This window comes from Monodon monoceros, unplaced genomic scaffold (genome assembly GCF_005190385.1).
Source record: "Monodon monoceros isolate NGI ecotype Baffin Bay Population unplaced genomic scaffold, NGI_Narwhal_1 Super_Scaffold_1, whole genome shotgun sequence".
Taxonomy (NCBI): Eukaryota; Metazoa; Chordata; class Mammalia; order Artiodactyla; family Monodontidae; genus Monodon; species Monodon monoceros.
In genome coordinates this window covers 86587397-86609699 of record NW_021703765.1, presented here as the reverse complement: position 1 = coordinate 86609699, position 22303 = coordinate 86587397, and the positions used below count along the sequence as shown (strand labels likewise).

At 63.7% G+C, this 22303-nt stretch overlaps 1 protein-coding gene across 1 annotated transcript in view; it reads right to left on the bottom strand.

The window, feature by feature from the left end:
• Nucleotides 1–22303, bottom strand: part of FBRSL1 (fibrosin like 1) — a 113405-nt gene that overhangs the window by 44432 nt on the left and 46670 nt on the right. Inside the window, exons 11-12 of the mRNA XM_029218478.1 lie at nucleotides 13079–13183; nucleotides 10878–10913 (exon numbers count right to left, since the gene is read on the bottom strand). Of these exons, the coding sequence (XP_029074311.1) occupies nucleotides 10878–10913; nucleotides 13079–13183 (141 nt within the window). The remainder of the gene's footprint in view (nucleotides 1–10877; nucleotides 10914–13078; nucleotides 13184–22303) is intronic.

Sequence of the window (22303 nt, the reverse complement as noted above, 5' to 3'; positions counted from 1 at the left end):
CAGACCCCGGACAGCAGGGGGCAGGGAGTGAATGAATGAATGACTCGTGGGGTACACATAGACCCTGGACAGCAAGGGGTAGGGAGTGAATGAATGAATGACTCGTGGGGTACACACAGACCCCAGACAGCACGGGCAGGGAGTGAATGAATGAATGACTCGTGGGGTACACACAGACCCCGGACAGCACGGGCGGGGGATGAATGAACGAGCATTTGGATGACTTGGGCCCTGACAACTGGCCGCTCCCACCCTCCTCCTCCCCTCATGGGGTCTCGAGGGTCGGTATCCAGAGGGTGCTTTGGGTGTCACACAGAGTGGGGCTCTGCCTGTGCTGGGGGCCGTACCCACAGCATTGCCTAGCACCTCACATAATTCTGGAATGTTCTGTTAGACAAAGTTCACAAAGCTGACAACCTGCTCAGTATCACCAGAGCCTTGACCCTGTTACGAACAACACAAAGTTACTTTTCATTTTATCCCGGTGCAGCTCCCACAGATACCAAGGAGAACTGGGGCATCTCCTTGTGGGTAACTTTTCCAAGAGCGATGAGGACGCACTGCAAACGTCCCACGGCCTCTGCTCTGCGCATCCACGCCAGGACTCAGGCCTGGCACTCACATCATGAACGAGTCATTTTCCCCCAGCAACTTCTCTTCCCATCAGTTTCACCAAGGGCCGAACTCTCTGCTTTCTAATTCTGTGCTGGGGTTATGTGGTCCCACCGTGAGGGGCGATGCAGGATGCGGGGACAGGGGGCGCGGAGGGCAGCCCCGTCCTTCCGGGGAGCCCTCCCTGAGCCCTCCGCGCAGGCTCCGCCAGCCGATTAGCAAATCTGCTGCCCCCAGACGGGCCAAACGTGTCTATCTCTGCAGCCCCCATCCTCCGCTCTATGCCTCATCTGTCCCCACCAGCAGCTCCTGGCAACAGAGCAGCAGCCACATCAGTGCTCAGTGCCAGGAGTGACATCCGCCTCATTCCCGGGGCAAACGTGACGTCCCCAAATCTCCACAGGCCTCACGGGCCACCAGCTCACCTGACATCCCCCTGCCACTGGCCGGCCACATTGTGACTGTAATTACACCTGCATGTACACACGTGTACTCACGTTGTCGTGGACACGCACACACCTGTACACATACTTGCACACATGCCCAAGCACACACACACACTGACACACAAATGCTCACGTGATGGCTAGGGTCCCACGCACTCTATTCCCCTTAGGAACGCCAATGCCACAGGTACCCGGAGAGGCCGGGCCCCTCCTCCGAGCCTCTCCTCGGATGGCACCCTTGGACCCCGAGCCTCAGGGCACCCTCCACATGCTCTCCCCTTCCTGCTTCATCCGCTCCGTGCAATTTTGCTGACACGACACTCCTTTGACTTGCTTCCCCTCTTTCCCATCTGCCCCTCCCTCCATGGCCTCCACGAGAGCGGGGATTTCTGGGTTCTCTTCAATCCTCTGACCTTGGGGCCTGGAGTGGTACCTGGCCCCACAGCGAGGGCGCCACAAATACTTGGGGACGGCCAGCAGTCACCGCTTTAGGACCCACTTCCCGCCCACCCCCGGCCCCGCCCGAGCTGCAGGGGAACAGGCGGGGCCTTGCTGCAGCTTTCGGCTCGTCTCAGGGGCCTCGCTGGGGCCTGCTGGGTCCAGTCCTTCCTCCACACCCAGGACGGTGGGTCACACCAAACCCGCTCTCCCTTTTCTCACCGGCGGCTCTCCCCGCAGCCTTCACTGGGCTGGAATAATGAACGATCCCATGTCAGGAATGAATAAAAGATGGCCCCTGCCACCCGCCGCTGACCTTTTTGGAGTCGACTGTATTAATATATTCTCCTGTTGTCAGACTCAAAGCGCTAACTGCCTTATGAATTATTTATCAACACAAAAAGTCTTAACCAGAACGGTGTTAACATTAATTCCTAACCTTCTGGGTTCTGGCAGCCCCGCCTGTTCCACATAATTGAATTTCACTCCCAGCGGCCTGCCTGTCACCCACCCGCTCCCCAGAATGACCGTCCCTCCAGCCGTGCCTCCTGGCACATGTGGCCGTGGCCTTGAGGGGTTCCCTAGAGCGTCGGCGTCCAGGCTCTAGGGACAGGACCAGACTGCACGAGAGTCCTTGGCTCGTGCGAGGGGGGAGGGGCCTCCAGGGGCCTGAATTGCTCAGGGTCTGCTGGCACCCCAGGCTGGGTCAGGAGGGGTGGGCGCCCGCCGCATCTCGCCTCTGCAGCCGCCCCTCTGCAGCCGCCCCGCAGGCCGAGAGGGGCGGGACGAGTGGGACCAGGGGTAGAAGCTGCCGCCTGTCCAGAGGGGCGGGGGAGGAACCTGGGGAGGGGGCTGTGGTGGCCCCCACGAGCCCTCCCAGAGCCCACTGCAGAGTGACCACGCTGCCCAGAGCTGGGCCTCACCGCCCCCCCGCCCCACTGCAGGCTGCGCTCTGGAGAGGTCCGCAGCCAAGCGCCCCTGAATGCCCGCCCTCAGAAACGCTCATCGTGAACGCTGCTGCCCTAAGCAACTAAGTCAGGGCAACTGGTTACTTAGCAACCATGACAAACACACGAGTGAGAAGCAGCTCGCTGGCCTGGCGAGGGGCGTCCTGAGGCGGCAGGGCCACACCGCAGCAGGCATGTTCTCGGTCGCCCTCCCATCGAGGGCAGAGGCCCATCCCCTCCCCTCGGACCTGGGCTGGCGTGGCTGAGCCGACCAACGGAAAGTGGCACACGTGCCACCAGGCCAGCCCCAGGGCTGCCTTGCCCCCCGAGAGCCCCGAGCCGCCCCACTATCCCATAGGGAGACCCCCGTGGAGGGCCTCGAGCTGCCATGGAGAGGGTGGGTCTGTGCCCACCCAGGAGCCAGGAGTATGAGTGAGGCCACCTTGCGGCCTGCCGCCCAGCTATGGGGGCCGAACGCCCAGAGCTGAGTGCACAAAGCAGTGGGATACGACAAGACAGCTCTGGGGGCCAGTGGTTTCTAGAATGTCCCAGAGCCTTCCACATGGAGAGCAGGGGAGGGGAGGGACCCCGTACGGAGGCCAGGGGCTCGGCATCGGGATGGAGGTGCCTGCAGGGCAGGGGCTGGTACGGTGTCCGGGGTAGCTTCTCCTGGCAGTGCCTGCTAAGTGCCCAAGGGGGGCCCAGATCCAAGGCCCCCTGAAGGCCTGACCCCGCAAGGCCAGCTGCGGGTGTTCTCCCGTCAGCGGCTCCATAGCGCTGGGCGGGCTGGTGCGTGCGTCTCAGCTGCTACCTCTGCAGTGGGCTGATGCCTCTTCGTGGGTCTGCTGCGGTTTGAAATAAAATAATGGGGGGTGGGGGGAGCCTTTTAAAGATGGTTGCAAGATGCCACGGAGACTTGAGGTTTCCTCACGAATGAATGCTCTCTTGCCACTAAATCCGACCCTTGCTTAGATAACAGCACAAGATACAGACGGGTGACACCCATGTCAAACCCGAGGCCCGGACAACCCCGCCTGAAGCTTCAGGCCCCCAGCGAGCAGAGGGCCTCCCAGCCTCCAGTCCGGCTTGCTGACCACTCCCCAGAGCTCCCGTGGAGCCACCCACCCAGAGGAGTGCCGACGCCTGATGTGTTTGGGCAGCTGGGACGAGCCTTGCTGAAGCCATGGGCTGGCGGGCCCCTCCCTTCCTCCTTTCGGGCCCCTGGCGCACCTGCACCCCAGCTTGCACTTGCCCTTGGCCCGACTTCCCTGCTGGCTCTTCCTGGGATGCTGCCCCCAGATGCCCTCTGCAGCAGCCAGCACTCTCTGGAAGCACCTGCCGCTGATGTATCTGCTTTCTCCCACCCTCTCCCCACCAGGGCAGGGACCCCAAGACTCGCTATCCTGTGCCCCCAGGGCGGGCGGCGCAGAGGCCACAGGCCTCAGTGATGCCCTCGGCAGACACGTGGAGTGTGACAGCGACCCGCCGCACGCAGAGGGTAATAGCAGGCGCCTGGCAGGCTCGCGGGTTCTCCCCGCGGCCCTGTGGGGCGGGTCCCGGGGCTCCACTGTCTTGCAGATGAGACGACTGGGGCACCGGGTGGCACCCAGCCCGGCGGCTTCACCTCCTCTCCCAACCTGAGGCCCTGCTAGGCCCTGCCCAGCGGGCCGCTCAGCCCCTCAGGCTTCGCAGGGCCTCGGACTGACAGTGCAGGCTGCAGGCGGGCAGGGGCTAGCGGCCTCTGGCCCTGCCATCCCTGCTCCTCCCCTGATCGACACCTGGGGGCCACACTTGACCCTCCTGGAGGCGGCTCCAGCGTGTTCCTGACAGAGCAGAGCTAGGAGCCAGAATATTCACCACCCGGAGGGCCAAGCCGTCCTGCCGGGTCAAGCGCCCAGAGGCCAAGGGGCCTGGGGGCCCAGGGCTCCCAGAGGCAGGTGGCTGTCCAGGTCTGTGCCACCCCAACCTGACTGTGACCTGTGGGGGCTCTGAGACGGCCTCCCCGCAGCACACGCTGGGGCGCTGCTTCATGAGAGGGCAAGCAGCACACAGCGGTGGGGCGGAGGGAACGATGCGGGCTCAGGGCCAAGAGGTTGGGCCAGGGACCCCCGGGGAGCACGGGACGCCTCCTTCTCCCACCCCAGTGTCTGGCCGGACAGAGGGTGGCCGCAGGAGGTTTCCTGGCCGGGAGGCCGGGTCCCCAGGACCCCGGAGGGGCCCAGACGCTGGAGCCCTCAGGGGAAGGGCATGCTGCCCTGGCCTGCCTGCTGCACACCCCGTGCCCTGGCAGGCTGACCTCTGTGCGGGACAGCAGAGTCAGGGGCCAAGGACCCGGCTGCCTGCAGAGGATGGCCACAGACAGACGGGTTCAGAGTGCGCCCCTGGGAAGCCCCGGCAGGCAGACCTGTCAGATGCACACGGCTCCACTCGGGGCCGCTCGTGCCGGTAAAATCCCGAGCCCATGACCGCTCCTCTGTCTACACCAGCACCCCGTGTAAAGCTAGTACCCACCCCCCATACCAGCACCCCTGTGCCTGCACCACCTACGCCTACAGCACCGTGCAGGTCACCTGCTTCTCTTATTTATCACTCTGTCCCTCTCTATCTGGGGCCTAGACCCCTCTTAGGAAGAACCTGCTGCCCCCTGCCTAGAGAGGCCCCCCACCCAGTGCCCGCTCACAGGAAGCTGAGCAGAGGCCCTGAGGGCCATTCCCTTCCTGGTGCCACATCCACCGACCCAGGTCAGCGACAAAGAACGGTCCAGCTGTCCTGGGCGCTCTCCCCTCCTGGCCCTGGCTCCCAAGGCGAACACATCACGGTCTGCTTCCCTGGGAATAACAACCACGGATGTACCCACATGCCTCGTTCAGAACCCCTCACAACTGGCCGAGGAGGCGGTGCTGACCCCCCTGCCCCAAGCCAGGCCAGGAGAGGTGCCGGATGACAGGGGCAGCGGGACACAGGCTCTCCATCAACCCACAGGGAAGGACTTCCGTGTCCTCTGCCTGGTCGAACGTGGGGCACAGCTGCACCCCAGGACCCTGAGAGGTGGGCCAAGTGAAGGACAGACGATGGAAGAATGGACGAACAGACGGATGGATGTATGGGCAGACGGTGCCTCCTGACAGAAGGCTGGCTGGGCACGGGCTGGGGTTGCATCACAGGTGAGGACACTGCCCACCGCACACCCGCCGTCCCTGGCGACCCCTTCCCAGCGGGCGGCTGAGGACTGTCCTGTGCTCGGAGGCGGGACGAGGATGCAGTTCCCAGCTCCAGGGAGAGCCTGACGGGCTTTTATTGCTTTTGTACAAATTACGGCTGCTCGGAAGTGGCCCGAGAAGCAGGGTAACGGATGTTGTAAACCCGCCTCATAAAGACGGAGCCTGCCGCGGGCTGCGAGGGGGGCAGCGGGGCGGGTTAGCGGAGGCCCGGGCTGCCAGAGCGTGCAGGGGGCGCTGCAGGGGCTGAGGGCGCTGAGCCGCTCCCGCGGTGGGCACGGGGGCAGGCAGGCCTCAGGACAGCCCAGGGGCACCCCGGGTGCCTCTGCCAGCCAGCAGGACTCTGCCGCTCGCGTCCACCAGCCCTCCCGCCCCTGAAGGCTCACGAGAGCCGAGTCCCCCACCACGTGCTGCACCTCATCTCAGCCACGATCGCCCCTGGCTTACGGGCAAAGCTAGCAAGTGACCTGCAGGCGGCCAACCAGGTACCCCGTCCCCGGGGGCCACCTGCTCTGCCCTCCCGAGCCCCAGACCGGGGCTCCCAGAAGGCAGGGCTGTGCCGCTCGCTCCTGCCAGAGAGGGTGGCGGGGCAGAAAGCTGAGTGTGGAGCCGGGAGCCCCGACGAGCACGTCCGGGAGGAGGGCCGGCAGGAGCCACAGGGCGGCGGGCGCGTGCACACGCGGGGCACGGGACACGGCCCTGCCGTCGTGGCTAGAGCGCAGCTGGCCTCGGCCACTGCCGCACCTCACAGGGCTGCGCGCGGGCTGATGCCAGCTGTCACACGCGCGTGCACGGCTGACTTCCCCAGCGGAAGCCGCTGCGCCCCTGAGTGTGAGAGGCCTCGTCAGAGTGGGGAGGGGCTCCGGTTAGTGAGTGGCCTGTGCTTCCCCAGGCTGCCCAGGTGCCTGCACCCCTCTCGTGAGGTGCTGACACTCTGACCAGAGAAGGGAGGCATCCACAGCCTCTCCCCACGAGCCTAAGGGGTGCTTACGACAACACAGCCTCAGGAAGCCACGCCATGCCACCCGGAGCTGAGGCCACACCACCACTACCGCTTCCTCCAAGCTCTCGGGACCCTGGTAACCAGCCACCACGTTGGAGGAAGCCCAACCAGCCCGCCGGGGGAGGCCCACGTCAGAGGAACTGAGGCCACCAACCACGAGCTGGCACCAAGCCCCAGAATGGGGAGGAAAGGAGCCTCCCGTGACCCCAGATGTCGAGGTGTTTCCTTGACAATGAGCCCCGGCGGCCCCCCTCCCCGCCCCTCCAGACAGACGTCCTCGGCAACAGCTGGCTGGGCACAGCGCCAGCCTGGGCCCTGCCAGCCCTCGTGTCGGCTCTGTCTGGGCCACGCCAGCTGCTAGTTTTAACTCTGCCCTACTGCCCAGGCTCCGAGGGGAAGGGACCAGCCAGGGGCGCGCCACAGGCCGCAGCAGCCCCCTCCGTGGCCCTGGGGCAGGGCGCCAGCTGGGCCTTGACACGTCTTATTCACCCACTTGCGCCAGGAACGCGAGGTGTGGAGGTCCCTGAGACCCGGGGCTGGTGCTGCAGTGCAGGTGACGTGAGATTGGCAGGCTCTCTGCAGCCCAGCCAACAGCTCAGAGTTCATTTCCAGAAACCCCCTTGAGGCAGTCACGCCCATCAGCTAACCATGCCTCGTGTGTATGTGTGTACGGGGGCCACCTGGCAGGTTTGGCAGGTGGGGTCCCGCCCGACCCAGGCAAGCCTGGGCATCCTGGAGGCCAGGGTGCAGGCAGGTGCCCCTTCCTCCCAGCCCTCCACCACTCTACTGGGAACCAGAGTTAGAGGCTCACTGACCACCCCCGCACTGTTCCCGACACACGACACATGTGGGCCCCCCGGCAAGGGCCGCTCCCTGTGTGTGCGTGTGTGTCAGGGCCGCTCCGGTGTCAGAGTGAGGTGGGGAGGCCTTCCCGCCACGCCAAGCAAACTCCTTCGCAGCGCTCACCGCCTCCACAGGGACGCTACGCACCCCCGGGGCAGGGGCCTTGGCTGTTTGATTCCTTTCCAGCCTGCCGTGAAGGGCGGTGACTGGTGCAGAGCAGACGCTCAACCCAGGTGTCTTGAGGGGAGGAGGGAAGAAACAAATGCACCCAAGCCCAGGGGAGGGCGGGAGGACGGCGGCTCAGCTGAGACTGGCCAGTGAGGGCGGGAGGCAACCAGCTGGGTGCTGTGCCTTGGGCTCAGGCGGGCAAGGTGGCGGGCAGGCTTCCTCCCATCGGTGACAAGCAGGGGCTGGGGGCAGGCGGGGCCGGGCGGGAGGGGACGGCACGGACGCCGAGGTGTGGCCAGGGCTGGGGGTCCCTTAGCAGAGACCCCTCCTGACAGTGGGCGCTGCAGCGGGTTCTCTGCCCCCGTGCCTCAGCGCCCTCATCTACAGGGTGGGCAGCCATCGCCAGGATAACAACGTCCACCCCGAGGGTGGCGTGGGACACCTGCCGGGGTCACCGCGGCGTCACTGCCGCTTGGCGTCCTCCGCTCCCGTCCCCGGGCAGCACACTTGGGGTGGGGGCAGGGCCAGCCTCCCGCCCCGGCGGGAGTCTAGATACTCATTTCTCTTTAATACAGGAAAGCCCCAAGTCCCCTGCTTCGGCGGGAGACGAATCCTCGTGTCCTTGGTTGCAAGCAGTCAAATTAGGAAAATCACTTTCTAAGTAATTTTATGGCACTAATGAACCTTTGATGGCGGGCAGGGGAGGTTGCACGGAGCTTTCGGGACAGACGCTGTTGAGGATGAACGATAATTGGGGATTTGCTGGGGATAAATCTCGGCAAATTAAACTTTTTTAAGTACGGTCTATAAACCAGGTCAGGTGACAAATGCCCCCCCCCGCCGCCCTGTCACCTAGTATGGGGGTGGGGGGACGCTGTCGGGGAGAGGCAAGGACAAGCGTGACCCCTGCTGGGCCTGAGGCCCCAACTGCAGACACGCACAGACGGCAAGGGACACACAGGCCAAGGTACACACCCATACGCAATGCCACGTGGCCAGACACACACACACACACACACGTACTGCAGAATCACAGTTGTACATGTACAGATGCACCCGTGCCACATCCGGTCACAGGCTCCCAGATGGACACTTACATGCAGACACACACGTGTGGCACACACCCACCTGCTACATACACAGACACATCCGGGCACCTCCAGACAGACATGCGAGAGGACAAGACCCAGACACACACACAGATGGCCAGAGAGAAACACGTAACGCTTCTACGCGCAGGCGTGCAGCCGCATGGCCACACAGAGACACCGCCTCAAGGCACGTGCATGTGACCGACATATGTCAACACACAGGGGTACACAACACACACTCCCCTTTCACTGAGAGCCACACACAGACACGGCCCCCAACCTGAGTGGCACCCTCAGGTGTGTCTGAGGCCTCCACAGTGAAATCTGGGTCTAGAGGCAGGACTGCAGCCACCCTGAGCTCAGCCCAGCTGGCCTCCAAACCCCAGCCCCCTGTCTCCTGGCAGAGCCGCCTGCCTGCCCCCAGCCCCGAGCCGCTGCCTGCTGGGGAAGGGTCCTCTGGGCCCATTTCCATTCCTCCAGCTGCAGGGGCAGCCCCACCTGCGACCATGCCAACTGGGCAAGAGTGCCACCCGGGCCGGGTTGACCACGCATGCCCTGCAGTGCTGGCCAGCACACGTCAGGGACCTGCGGACACATCTGCTCACGCCAGGGCCTGGTGCGCACACGCAGGCTGCTGCAGACATGGCTCAGGAACCCCACGGCTGAGCAGCAGGCTGGGCCCCTGCCCGTCACCATCTGTCACCCCAGTGCAGCGGCGGTACGGAGCTAAGCTGCAAGCAGCTGGCATGTTAATTACAGGTTCTTCTCCAGGAAACATTCAAAGCAGCATTCTGGGGAGAAACCACGAATGACACATGGTGATTTGGAAGCAGAAGGGCCGCCCAGCAGCTCTGGCAAGGAGACTTGGGGCAGGGAGACCCCAGCTGCCCCGGGCATCTCAGAGCCAGCGGGAGGCTCCACACAAGGCGTCCCTGGGCTCAGCCTCTCGGGACTCCTGGACCCTCTGGGGCCGATGCAGGCCGGTGGGTGTTCTGGCTCCCATTACCGTGCCAGCTTGCCCCCATGCCGACCTGCCCACACTGCCCACCATCTCCCACAGCCCTGGTCCTGGCCCAGCTCCTGGCTTGAATGTCACTGCCAACACAGTCAGCTCCAGGGGAGGCTGGTGTGTCAGGTCCGCCCAGGTCCACGGGAGGAAGGGACAGCACGGGCCACCAACCATGACTGTGACCACAGATGAAAGCACCAAGGCTGCCCAAGGAGGGCAGGGCCTCCCCAGGAAGACACCCCTTGGTGGCACCCAGGACCAGCACCCAGAAGTGTCCAGCCCCCCAGGTCAAAGGCTCGCAGACGCTATGGCCTGGCCCGGGGTTAGAGGCAAAAGGCAGAGCTGCCTGGGCCAGCGGACCCTGGGGGTCGGGGAGCTGGGGGAGAGGACGGCCAGGGATCCATGGCTGTCCCTGCCCCCCGGGGAATTAATGGGTTAATTACACACCCTATAAAAAGCCCCTGTGATTTAGAGAGGCTGCCGTCAAACCCTGGAACTCTGGAACTCGCAGTAAATCAGGGGCTGCGGGGATGAGGCGGGCGGAGTCCAGGCCCCTGCCCTCCAATGAGCCAAAACGGCTGTAAATCCGCAGAAATGGCTTTTATGGAGCTCTGGGTTTTATGGTGTCATTAACAGTCCTCCTGATACTTAAGAGGAAATGAAATGAAGTCGTGAGGAGGGGGCTGGGGGACAGGGACGGGACCCCCCTTGGCTGGAGTATCAGGCGGCAGCAGGCCGTCTCCCTCCTGCCCTTGGGCCCCAGACGACAGCTAAGCGGCTGGGGGCTCATGCCCCGGTCCAGACTCTCCGGCCCGGCCGAGTATGGTCCGGGAGATGGTGTCAGGGTGCTAGGGGGCAGCTGCTCCACGGGTGGGACCCCTGACACCAAGTGCTGTCCCACAGGACCCAGAGGCAGAGTGTCCGGCCCACCCACACTCCTCGCAGGCCAGGACCCCAGGAGGGATGCTCCCTTGCAGCCTCTGGCCCCACCCCCAACCTGCACCAACCCCCCCCTCCAGCCTGGGGGCAGCGCCTGGCACAGTCGGGACTCCTGAGGGCCGGGGTGCGGGGAGCAGCAGCAGAAGCAGGGCGGGAGACTTACGGAGTAACCTCTGCCTGAGACCGCCTGCGCCGAGCTCTGCAGGGAAGGAAGAAGGACAGTCAGGAACCGGGGGCAGCCCCTGATGGCCACCCTCTCCTCCGAGGACCTGAGCGGGCAGAGACCGGCAGCCCCTTCCGGGGTCTTTGCCGGAACTCTGGCCTGGGGCCACGCCGAGCAACACGGAGCCCAGATCAGCCTGGGGCCTGGCTTGAAGACCCACACCAGGAGCCTTCCACCCCCAGACCTGGAGATGTGATCCAGCCCAGCGGGGTCTCCCCACGTTCCTCGGGGACGGGCTCAGCCCTTGGCCAGATCTCAGCCCCTCCCAGAGGACCAACCCCACCTTTCCACACGGGGTTCTGGGCCAGGGGTTGACCCCCTCTCTGTGCTCAGGTCGACCTTTCCCTCACCACCCACGAGCCTCCCAGGTCACAGGGTCCAGCGGGAAGCCTCGGGAAGCCTTCCTGGAGGAGGAGCTGGGCAACTGGGGCCTCAGATGTCAAGATGTGGGGGTCAGCTGTGGCCTGGAGGCTGGCAGCCACCCCAGAGGTCCTGTGAGGGCGACCCCAACAATGCTTGATGGAGCGCCCTCTGGTTCAAAAGGGCATTTCGGATCCGACGGGAGAGACCAGTCAAGTGCATTTCAGCAGCTCCCCAGGGCTGGCGGTGGTCACTAGGGCTGAGCCCTGAGGTCCAGGCGGACAGGACATGGTGACCGGGCAGGTGTGTGTGCAGGGGACATTGGTGCAGTCAGCGAGGGTGGGCTTGTCTGAGGTTTGTGGGACCCACAGACCAGGGTCCAGACCGCACTGAGGTCCAGATGCCAAGATTCTTCTGGGAGGGGTGACCACTGCAGCCTGGACCACTCTGCTCTGCTCAGCTGAGGCCAGGCCACCCCTCCCCTCCCCAGGCAGACCCTGGCCGGCCCGGGCCAGCCCCTGGGGTCTGCCAGGCCGAGCTCACCGCAGTGGGGGTCCCTCACCAGCAGGGGTGGCCCAATCCCAGGCCCTGCTGATGGGGTGGGGAGGGTGCCATAATTGTCCCCAAGCTTGCGCCCTCACGCCGCCGGCGCTGTGCTCAGAATCCGTCTCCGTTCGTTTACCCCGGCTGGCAATTAGAGGAGTTCGAACTAGGGCAGCCCCCGCGGCCCCAGACAATTACCAGCCTATTTTCCCATCTTGTGGCAACAAGATCGGAGCCCGGCCTCCCATGCCCGCCCTCCCCCAGCCCCCATTTAAATGATAATGAGAGACGACTCGTTCCATTTAGCCCTGCAGAAAACCCATCTCTGCTCTGCGGCCACTTCTGCAGCTGGGGGTCAAGAAGACAAAGGCCTCTCTTCCCGAGCAGCGCCTCCTCCTGGGGCCCCTTCTGCCTGAGTCCTCCCTCCCCCTGGGGCCCCTCTGTCCCCACCCCTAGCCCTTATATCACCTGCCCATCCCCTTCTCCATGGTCCAGGGAGACCCGGGGGCCCTGGAGGGCTACCCAGCACCCCCACTGTGGTGGGCCAAATCCCAGTGGGAGCTCCTGTGTGTTGCCTGCCTGGGTCATCCGCACACTGGGCCCCAAGAACACCCACCCCGGGACCTGAGCTCAGGGACCCGTCTTTTAGGCAGGACACCGAAGGGTGTCCCCAGACCCAGGCCAGCTTGTGCCTCGGCGGCGCACCCTCCCCTCCGCGTGGCCCCGTGTCTGCCTCAGCAGAGAGCTGGACTGCTGGACACCCATGCCACTGCCAGCCCGAGCTGACAGGCTGGTCCACCTGGGCAGGTGGGAGTGCTTCCAGCTTGTTCCCTGCAGTTCCAGACCGACTCACCGGGCCAGGGACACTCCCCCTGCCCTTCTTAATAAACACATCTGTGGGAGTCATTCCCCATCGACATCCCTGCCGGCTGCCAGCCTGGCACCAACCCCGAGCCTGCCCCCAGCGGGATGCAGGACCTGCACCCCAGCATGGTCACCTCCGTGGGCCCCTGCCAGTGCCTCATGGCTGCTCCTCATTTAAATCCCTCCTAACGGGGAAGCCCTAATTAGTGAAAAATCATGTTTTAATGAAGGCAGATGCTAATTGTGAGCACGAAACCCTCAACTGAGACTCTGGGCCCCTAAGCAAACGGCTTGCAGTGTCTGAAGGTTGGGGGCTGGTCTGGCAGTCGCCCCAGGGACCCAGAAATGCTCCGGTGAGCGGCTGGGCTACTCACGTCACTGAGCTGGTCCCGAGAACTGCTCCTCCGGGAGCTGGTGGCTTCTCGGACGCTGTCGCCGTCACTGTTGTGGTCGCCCCCTCTGGACACTGTGACCTTCATCTGGGGAACGGGAGAGACGGGCTCAGCAAACACCCTGCAGGGTGGGGCCGGGGCACAGCCAGGCTCGGCCTCCTCCCCGCTCCGCGACCCGGTCCCTCTGGGCTGAAGCCTGGGGCGGGGGCACCAGGGGCACAGCCAAACATTTACAACCTACTACCGCCCATTCCTACCCAGAATGGGAAAGGAATGCCTCAGAGAGCAAAGGGCGGGCACTCAGCAGCATAAACTGCTACCAGCTCTGTCTGTCCTTTCCTCCCGCTGGCCCAGTGGACGGCTGTAAAGAGTCCCGGATGGCGAGCGGGCCAATGGGCCGCCCTGCCCTTTTCCACTCCACCAGGGCCGGTCACGGGGCGTCAAGACAGGCCGGCGGCAATTCACCCCCGCTCCCGGCATGCACGTCACTCCCGGGCCTCTTCAGTCCTCACCACCACCCAAGGTGGGCAGTCAGGGCTGCAAGGTCTGCAGAGCCACTCCCCGCTCTGTGTCCTAGGGCCATTACTCAACCTCTCTGTGCCTCAGTTCTGTCATCTGCAGAACGAAGCAAGTAGTACTCACTAGGACAGGTGCTGCCATGTCATATATCTGCCAGAATTTCTGTAGACCTGGTGGGCCCCCAGCTCTTTGCTCCTCACACAAAAGCCTTGTTAGATGCTCTGTGCCCACTTTACAGACGAGGAAACCAAGGCCTAGAGAGGTTAAGTGACAGTGTGGAAAGTGGACCCAGAATCCTGCTTGCATCTTTCTTTTTACTCGGAAATAGTTTCAAACCTCACAAAACTGTGGGGCAGGGATGCACATCACAGCCCCAGACCTCCACCCTCCCTGGCCCAGGAAGTCACCACCCCTGAACCATGCCAGCCTCCACCCATGTCTTGCCAGCTCCTGGTGCTCTCCTGGCAGGACCCACTGAGCTCGGCCATCCCACCACCTCCCGGTCTCTCCAGCCTCCCTGTGTTGGAACATTCCCACAGCTTCGTCTGGACACGCACCGACAGCCCAAACCTTTGTCTGCGTGTCTGACGTCTCCTAGCAGCACACCGAGGCCGTGGTTTTCGGCCTGCACGCTGCCTAGCACCCGATGACCCCTGCTCCAGGGGCGGCCACTGTCCCTGTGGGGCAGCTTGGGGGCCGTGCAGGGCGTGTGAACGTCCTGCCCTCCTATCCACCCCCAGGCCTCCCAGCCCAGTGCACAAGCTCGCGGAGCTCAGGAGCGCTCAGAACCTGCACCACGACGGGGTGAGGCAGGCCCAGTCCTCCACACCCAACCGTTTTGTCATAAGCATCCTTCAGCCCCAGAGACCCCAGGCAGGGCGGAAGGTCAGGACGGGTCAGCAGGGTGCACCAGCTATGCTCTGGAATATTCTCGAGTCCCCAGGACCTTATGGCCTGCACCCTTCTTCCTGCAGACCCCAGGGTGGGCTCAGCCAGAAGCTTCTCTCGAGGCAGCCCCTCAGAGCCCCTGCTCCCCAGGGCCAACCGAAGCCCTGAGATGGGGCACAACTCCCCAAAGCCACAGGCCCCTACATTGTGTGGCCAGCAGAGTGTAATGACAAAACACAGAACCAGTGACCATCCACAGCCCGGGCCCTGGGTGCAAGGACCCAGGGGAGGGCAGCCCTCTTGGGAAGCTGGAACAGCCACAGCCGGGGGGGGAGCCCACGCCTCAATACCACCCTCGCTCCCCATGGCAGGCCCAGGGTGGGGGTCCAGTCCTAGCCCAGGCAGGAGCACCCCCGCCTCACTAGCTCCATCGTGCTCAGCCAGGCGGTGAATGCGCAGCCCCTGGGCCAGCGCTGCCTCTTCTGACTGTGCTTGAGCTTGTCTCCTCATCTGTGAAAGGTGGGTGCCGACAGAGCCCTGCACAGGCACTATGGGGGTAAGAGGTTCTGCTTGTGAGCCGGAACCCTTCTCCAGCACCGAGAAGCCACCAGGTGTCCCTGTTGCCCCCAGTGGGCTCTAACTGCCCCGCAGGGATGGGCCTTTCTTGCCTCTGGACCCCGTGACAAGTCTCACCAAAAGGAGGGAATATGGGAGCCTGGGGGACCTTCCTCACTGCCTTGCTGGTAGGGAGCCTCTGCAAGAAAACAAATGTCCTAGTCCAGTGGTTTTCAAAGTGGGGTCCCTGGACCTGCAGCGGCGGGACCCAGGAGCTTGTTAGCAGTGCAAGTGCGCACTTTCAGGCCCCACCCCAGGCCTGCTGCGCCATCAGGCCTCTGGGGGATTCTGCTGCGGCTCCAGTTGAGACTCACAGCTCTGATCATTAGTAATCACCCCCATGAGCCCCACATTCACTGCTGCGGGACAGTATTTTGGGTTGGGCTCAGAGCAGGTCCCTGCCCAAGAAGAAGGCTGGACCCAGAGACACTGCAAGGACAGGAAAGGCCTGGCGCAGGGCTGCTGTGCATAGTTGTGCAGGTTGCTCACTGCGCAAGGACACCCAACGAAGCAGGAGGGGAAGCAGAGGCTGAAGAACAACCCCCACACAGCGGAAATGGGAGGAGGGAGGATGCCACATTCCACATCATACATTCACACAAGTTGTCTCCTCTCTAAGCTGGGCCTCAGAGAGGATGCCTTATCCGGACTCCTCGGTGGTGCCCTGCAGAGGGGGGCAGGCTGGGGTCTGTCAGCCTTCCTCAGGCAGTTGGTTTTAGCTCTGAAAGCCCCATTTCCCAGAAAATCCTGTAAAACTGAGTCCTGTGCCCTGGGAACCACCCCAACCCTGGACTGGGATGGCTGGTCACCTTCTCTTCCTAGGCCAGGACCCCAAACAGCCCAAGCTCGGGTCTGGCTGTCCTGTAGCCTTGTCTGCTTCCTAGCAGCTCAGAAATGCTGCTAGCCAGCTATGCCAGAAGGCCAGGGATGCCATGCCTCCATTTCTAGCTGGAGCTGGAGAGATAACATCAGATTCCCTGGGCACTGATTGTCCTGGGAGGGCAGCTGGGAGCCCCTGTGCCTGTGCCCACCCCTGGGCCTTGTGGTCTATCCATCTAACCATCCATCCATCCTTTATCCATCCATCCTCCTTTCCACCTATCCACCCATCTAGCCACCCACTCATCCAACCATCCACCCATCCATCCATTCACCCTTCTACCTATCCACGCATCTACTCACCCACGCATCCATCCATCCATCTATCTACCCATCTACCTGTCCACTCATTCATCCATCTGCCCACCGATCCAACCACCATCCATTCACCTATCTATCCATCTATCCATTCACCCACCCGTCGTCCACCCATCCATCCATCCACCCACCCAAGGCTTACCGAGTGCCTATGAGCTGGCTCTGTTCTGGGCAATGAACACAAACAGACACAAGCCCCGCCCCCCTGAAGCCCACAAAGAGGCCAGCACACGGTCGGCAATGGCCACAGGTGCTTTGAAAGGACTATGGCAGAGAAGAGCAAAGAAGGGTCGCCAGGGAGGGCCTCACTGAGAAGGTGACACTCTGAAAGGTGAGGAGGTGGGGCACGAGGCTATCGGGAAGGGTAGGGGACGGCACTGCTGGGAGCAACGAGGCTTTCCTCGAGGTGTGCAAAATTCCTGAACACACAACAATCGGCTCGTGCAAGGTGGCACACCACCAGAACGTGTCCTCAGGCTGGCGGGGCCAGCACTCCCCTTTAGACGGGTGGATATGTGGAAGCAGGGCATTGCTCTCCAGCTGGCAGGGTCAGGTCACAGCCCTCAGAAGGGCGGGGAGAGGACACTTCCCTCAGACCAGCAGGGTTAGGGACACCACCCTCAGACTGAGGCACCCCAGGAGCACCTGGGGTCCTGGGCTTTCCGGCCAGCAGGGCTCCCCTCCCCGCCCTGGGCTCTGTGGCACATCCCAGGAGGAAGCGTCTGTCTCCCGGGCCGGCCGCCAAGCGCACTTGGCCACAGAGAGGCAGCATGTGGTTCCACTTGGTGATCAGACCCCCAGAGTGTGGGGAGTGGGCGGCCAGTCCAGGGGGTGCGGCTGAGAAGGGGCTCAAGAGGTGGGACCCAGCGGTGTCCCCAGGCTGCCCCTCAAGCTGCACACCAGGTGGCATCCCCCCTGGTGGGGGGAGGAAACGCCCTGGGCCTGGGATGCCCTGGGGCTGGCTGGGGCACCCGGCACCCCTCTCTCCGGCAGTGAGCAGGCTCACGAGGACTCCAGACCCTTCACAGACCAGCACCCACCAGAGCACACAGATACGAGGGCGACTGAGAGCCCCTGGAAGGCCCCACGTGAACCCACCCCGGCCTCTCCTGCCCACATCCCGACCATCGCCCACCTGCTCCTGACACCTGCCCGGCGCCCTGCACGCACACCACCCTGCCGAGACCCTTGGCTGAAGCAGGGCGCACACAGTGCCCCCGCGACCCATGGAGTCCTGCAGCGCAGACGGAGCAGAGGCGCCCTCCGCACACCCGACTGCTGCACGCATGCACGTGCACGCGCCACCTCTGGCGACAGTGGGGTGGCGGCCCTGGAGCTGTGCAGTGCACAACCCGGACAGCCACACGCGACAGCCCCTGCAGGAGCTCACGCCCCACCAGACGGTTCTGCCCGCAGACGAGCACCAGCCCGTGGAGCTCTCAGGAGTGCACACGAGCACACACACATTCTCAGGGGCTCTGGGCTCTGCCCCATGCCTCTCCCCTCTGCCCCCCAGGGGTGGGAGGTGCCCTCTGACCCACGGCTGGTCTGCACTGGCCTCCAGGATAAGGAGAGACCCACTTGGCCTCCACACCTGCGGGCCTGGGAGGGGAAGGGGTGGAGGATGGCCTAGTGCAGACCCTGGGGAACCCTGAGAAGGGGGCTGCGGCTCAGGCCACCCAGAGTCTCCTTCAAACCAGTCGGGGGACAGGCTCTGGGGGGTGGGGCAAGGGTCAGGCACATCCCAGCGAGAAGGGAGTCAGGAACAGTGCCGCCATGGCCAACTCCACTACACCCCTGCAGAAACAGGCTCACGACAGCCCAGGCACCCCATTCCGTGTCCACTCAGCGAACACGCACAAACACGCACGCGCACACTCCCGGCCTCTCCGTGCCGGGGCCACATGGCAACCCAGGCCTGCAGCGGAGGCCCCTCCTCCTTCACTCCCCACTCCTCCCAGCATCCCGATTTCCTCTCAGGGACCACCCCCTGTGCAAACCAAGCGCTCCTGGGCCCCCCAGGTGACTCCCCTGGGCACCTCAAGGACGACTGGGCAGCCATGGGTCAAGCCCATGGCCCTGACTGGCCCCCACGGGCTGGACTGGGAGGCCGAGCTGCGCTCATCCGTGAGAGCCCATCTGCCTTCTCGCCCCCACTCGCGGCTCCTGCTCGTTCCAGCCGATCCCCAGTGTCCAGTGCGCTCTGTGGGCTCCGAAGCCTTCCATGACCCCTCGGAGCAGGTGCCCGGCACAGCTAAGTGGGGGGCGACAGCCTGTCCGGTCCACCTGAAGCCTGGACTGCAGCAGGGTCCGAGGCCCAGGCTGTGCCGGGGATGGGGCCCCCCTCCCCATGGTGCCCCGCCCCCTAGCCCCTCTGTCACCCCCGCTACATCAGTGCCCCAGGGCTGTAAACCCAAAGCTCTGCCCAGGAAGCCCCTTGCCGCCCAGACTACTTGCTCTGTACCCCGTTCCCTGTCGCTCAGGGGGCCACCTGACCCCACTGAACCTGTACCCCCTCCGGCCTGGCACGTGACAGCAGTGAGGACATCACATACTTTACTCTGTTCAGCCCCCCGCCCCCGGCCCCGCCCTCCGAGCTCCACGTCTGTGCTCTACCTCCCACTCTGGGAAGCCTGGGCTTTGGGCAGGGCCATAGGGCAAGGCTGGCCCAGGGAGGGGCCCTTCTCACAGACCGTGCAAACACACCCACGAGGGGGCTGGTGGGCGAGTCCGACGCTGGGGTGGGCGAGGAAGGTCAGGACCCCCGCCCCACCCGACAAGGCGGCCTGCACGGCCTCTCCTCCGCACGCGCACAGCACACCCCCCAGCTCCGCGTGGAGGATGGTCACCCCAAGTGCAGCATTGCAGGCTGGCGTCCGCGACTGACAGCAGCGCCTGCTGGTGAAGTGTGGTACTGCAGCTGCCGGGTGACCCGGGGAAGCGGGAGGGAGGGGGCGGTTCTCCGGGCTGCGAAGGGGTGGAGGCTCCAGAACCATGGAGTCAGCCCTAAGGAGCCCCGGCTCTGGGCGTGGGCCCTGCTTCTCCCAGGGATCCTTCCCGATGCTCCCTCCACTCCTGCGTCACCAGGTGTCCCTCTGAGAGCGAAGCAGGGTCGCTGGACCGCGAGTGCCCAATAGGCAGGGGCTGTCCTAAGTCCCCACTACCTGGCATGGGGCCCGGCACAGTGGGGAGGGTCCCACGGCCAGCACAGGGTCAGGGAGCGAGCTGCTGCCCTCGGAGGCTGGCCACCCCTCCCGCTGCTCCACGTCCTTCCCCGGGACTCGGCCGGGTGGACAGATGGACAGATGGGTGACTGATGGATGGATGGACAGATGGGGGATGGAGACGTGCAACAGACTGTATACGGGATGCTGGCTGAGTTGAGGCTACAACCCGAGGAGCCAGCAGGCTCTGGGAGCTCTATGTAAGCAAGTGCATGTGAGCGTCCGCGACGCCCTGAGTGTGGTCCCTCTTGCTGGGGGACAGGGGTGGTGTGCCGTGTCCTGCCCCCAGTCGTGCCAGTGGACTCTGGGTGTGTGTGCCACCAGAGCAGGGTCCTCTGGGCTCCATCTCACCTCCACTCTTTGGCTGAGCCACTCAGCCTGCTCCACTGCTGGCCCCATCTGTCTGCTAAGTCAAGCCGCAAGCACCTCCCCGCAGCCGCCCAGCCCTCCTCCAGTGTGAATTCTGAAAAGCGTAACTCAGCTCACGTCACTGCGCAGCATAGAACCCCCAAGTGGCCCCTCTGTGGGCGAGTGGCATTCACACTTGCCCAGGCCCTGCGCCACCACCCCAGGGTACTGGCCAGCTGGCTCTTTGTCACTCGGGCCTCAGCTCGGGTCACCTCCTGGGTGAGGCCGCCCCGATCCCCTGGTCTAAAGCAACCCCCTTCCGTTTCCAGGCAGGCCTGTTGTCACCCCCAAATCTCCCCACTCCTGTCACGCCTTTCTGGAACTCCAACGCGTGTCGTAGTCACTGAGGCATTCCCGGGCCCAGACAGGGACTGACAACAGAGCCCAAAGAAGTACACGCCGAACGGGCTGTGACAGCACGGCGGGCCGGGGGCGTGGGGTGGGTGCCGGCCGCGCCCAGGTGTCCACTCCCCTCCGCCCTCCTCCCAACAGCGCCCCTCAGCAAGTCCCCCATGCTCCATCCGCGTGAGGGTCCTGTCTGGGGTGGGGGCCCACGTTGCAGGCCCCGGGCACAGGCGCCAACGCTGCGGAAAGGCCAAGCACTCTGCCCTTAGGCCGTGCCAGGCCGCCGGATTCCCCCTGCAGGATGGGGCCAGGTGAGCGTGCCAAGGAGGCCAAAGCTGAGCCTCGCCCGGCCAGGCCTCACCCAGGAGGCAGGAGGAACCCTTCTACAGGGAATAACGATAAAGCAGTAACCACGGTAAGAGCAGCAAACGAGCGGATCTAGCACGGACCGTGCACGCCAACTCAGTTTTTCATCTCAGCAACCTGAGGCGCAGGCAGTATTGACAGCCCCACTTTACACACGAGGAAACAGGCCATCTGAAAGGAGGAGTCCTTGCCTGGGGCCACTGCAGAGCCCGGGCGCCTAACCCTGGAACTGCACCTCCATGTGTGTGGTACCAGCCAAGCTGGCGCAGAGCCGACAATGATGACGATGACGGCATGATGGGGTGGGAGGGGGAGAGGATGAAGAACGACCCAGGAAAGCCCCCCGCGGCTGCCCCTCCCCACAAGCTGCAGCCCAGGCCTCAGAACAGGTGGAGGTGGGAGAAACCATCCACATTAAAGGAGCCAGGCATTTACAGCAGCTAGCCAGGACCCAGAATGGTTCTGACTTTAAATTGACTCACCGAAAACCCTTAGGGAGGGGTGTCATTACCCCACTGTACAGATGAGAAAACTGAGGCACCAAGGGGCAGTCACCTGCCCAAGGCCACACCGCTAGTAGGTGTCAGAGCTTATTCCCCACCATGAGGCTCATCTGCCAGAGGCCAAGTGTGAATCTTCTGGAAGGACTCTACCCGGCCCAGTCTGGAAACTGTCTTGTAAGTGATCAGAAACACCCCTAAACAAACTGGCAAACAAATGTGGGCCCGGCCGACAGGTGTGATGGTGAGGAGGATGGACGGGCCAACGTGGAGTGCGCCCAGGACTCTGCAACTCTCTGTCTCACTCTCGGCGTTTACCGAGGCTCCAGGGGCCCAGCCCTCTGCCAGCCTCGGGGTTACCAGGCCTGGTGGAGGGGTGCAGATGCGAAACGGGTCATCACCACACCGCAGAAGGGTGAGCTGAAAGAGAGGGGCACGGGGGACTTCCCTGGTGGTCCAGCGGTTAAGAATCCGCCTTCCAATGCGGGGCACGCAGGCTGGGTCCCCATTCAGGGAACTAAGATACCACATGCCGCGGGGCAACTAAGCCCGCGCGCTGCAACTAGAGAAGCCCACGTGCTGCAACGAAGGCCCAGCACAGTCAAAATAAAAATTAAAAAAAAAAAAAAAAAAAGGGGGGGGAGGGGCACGGGCACAGGGGAGGGAGGGCGTGTGCGGAGGGGTGGGCGGCGCGGGAGCTGAGCCACAGGGTGAGTGAGCTGGCAGGCAGGCTGTGGGGGGGAGCAGGGGGAGCTCAGGCCATATCCAGGAGCCAGGACTTCCCGAGGGTGGAGGGGACCTTCCAGAACGCTTTCAGCAAGGGAAGGGCATGCTCAAATGAGCTCCTGAGAGGAACCTCGCTGCCCGCAGACAGGCAGGGAGACGGGGGCTGGCCAGCTGCTGCTGTTGTCTTCCACGGAAAGGTCAGGGTCAAGGGCAGAGACTCTGGAGCCGAGCCACCTGGTTTGAATTCTGGCTCAGCCACTCTTCCTGCTTGTCTTGGGCAAGTTACGGAGATGCTTCCTCGTGTTGTCATTGCTGTTGCTGCTTGTTTTTTGCTTCAGTGCCCTCGTCTGAAAATGGCACTAGCAACACGCGGCCTCACAGGCGCGGTCGCTGAACACAGTCCCTGGGCCGACTGTGAG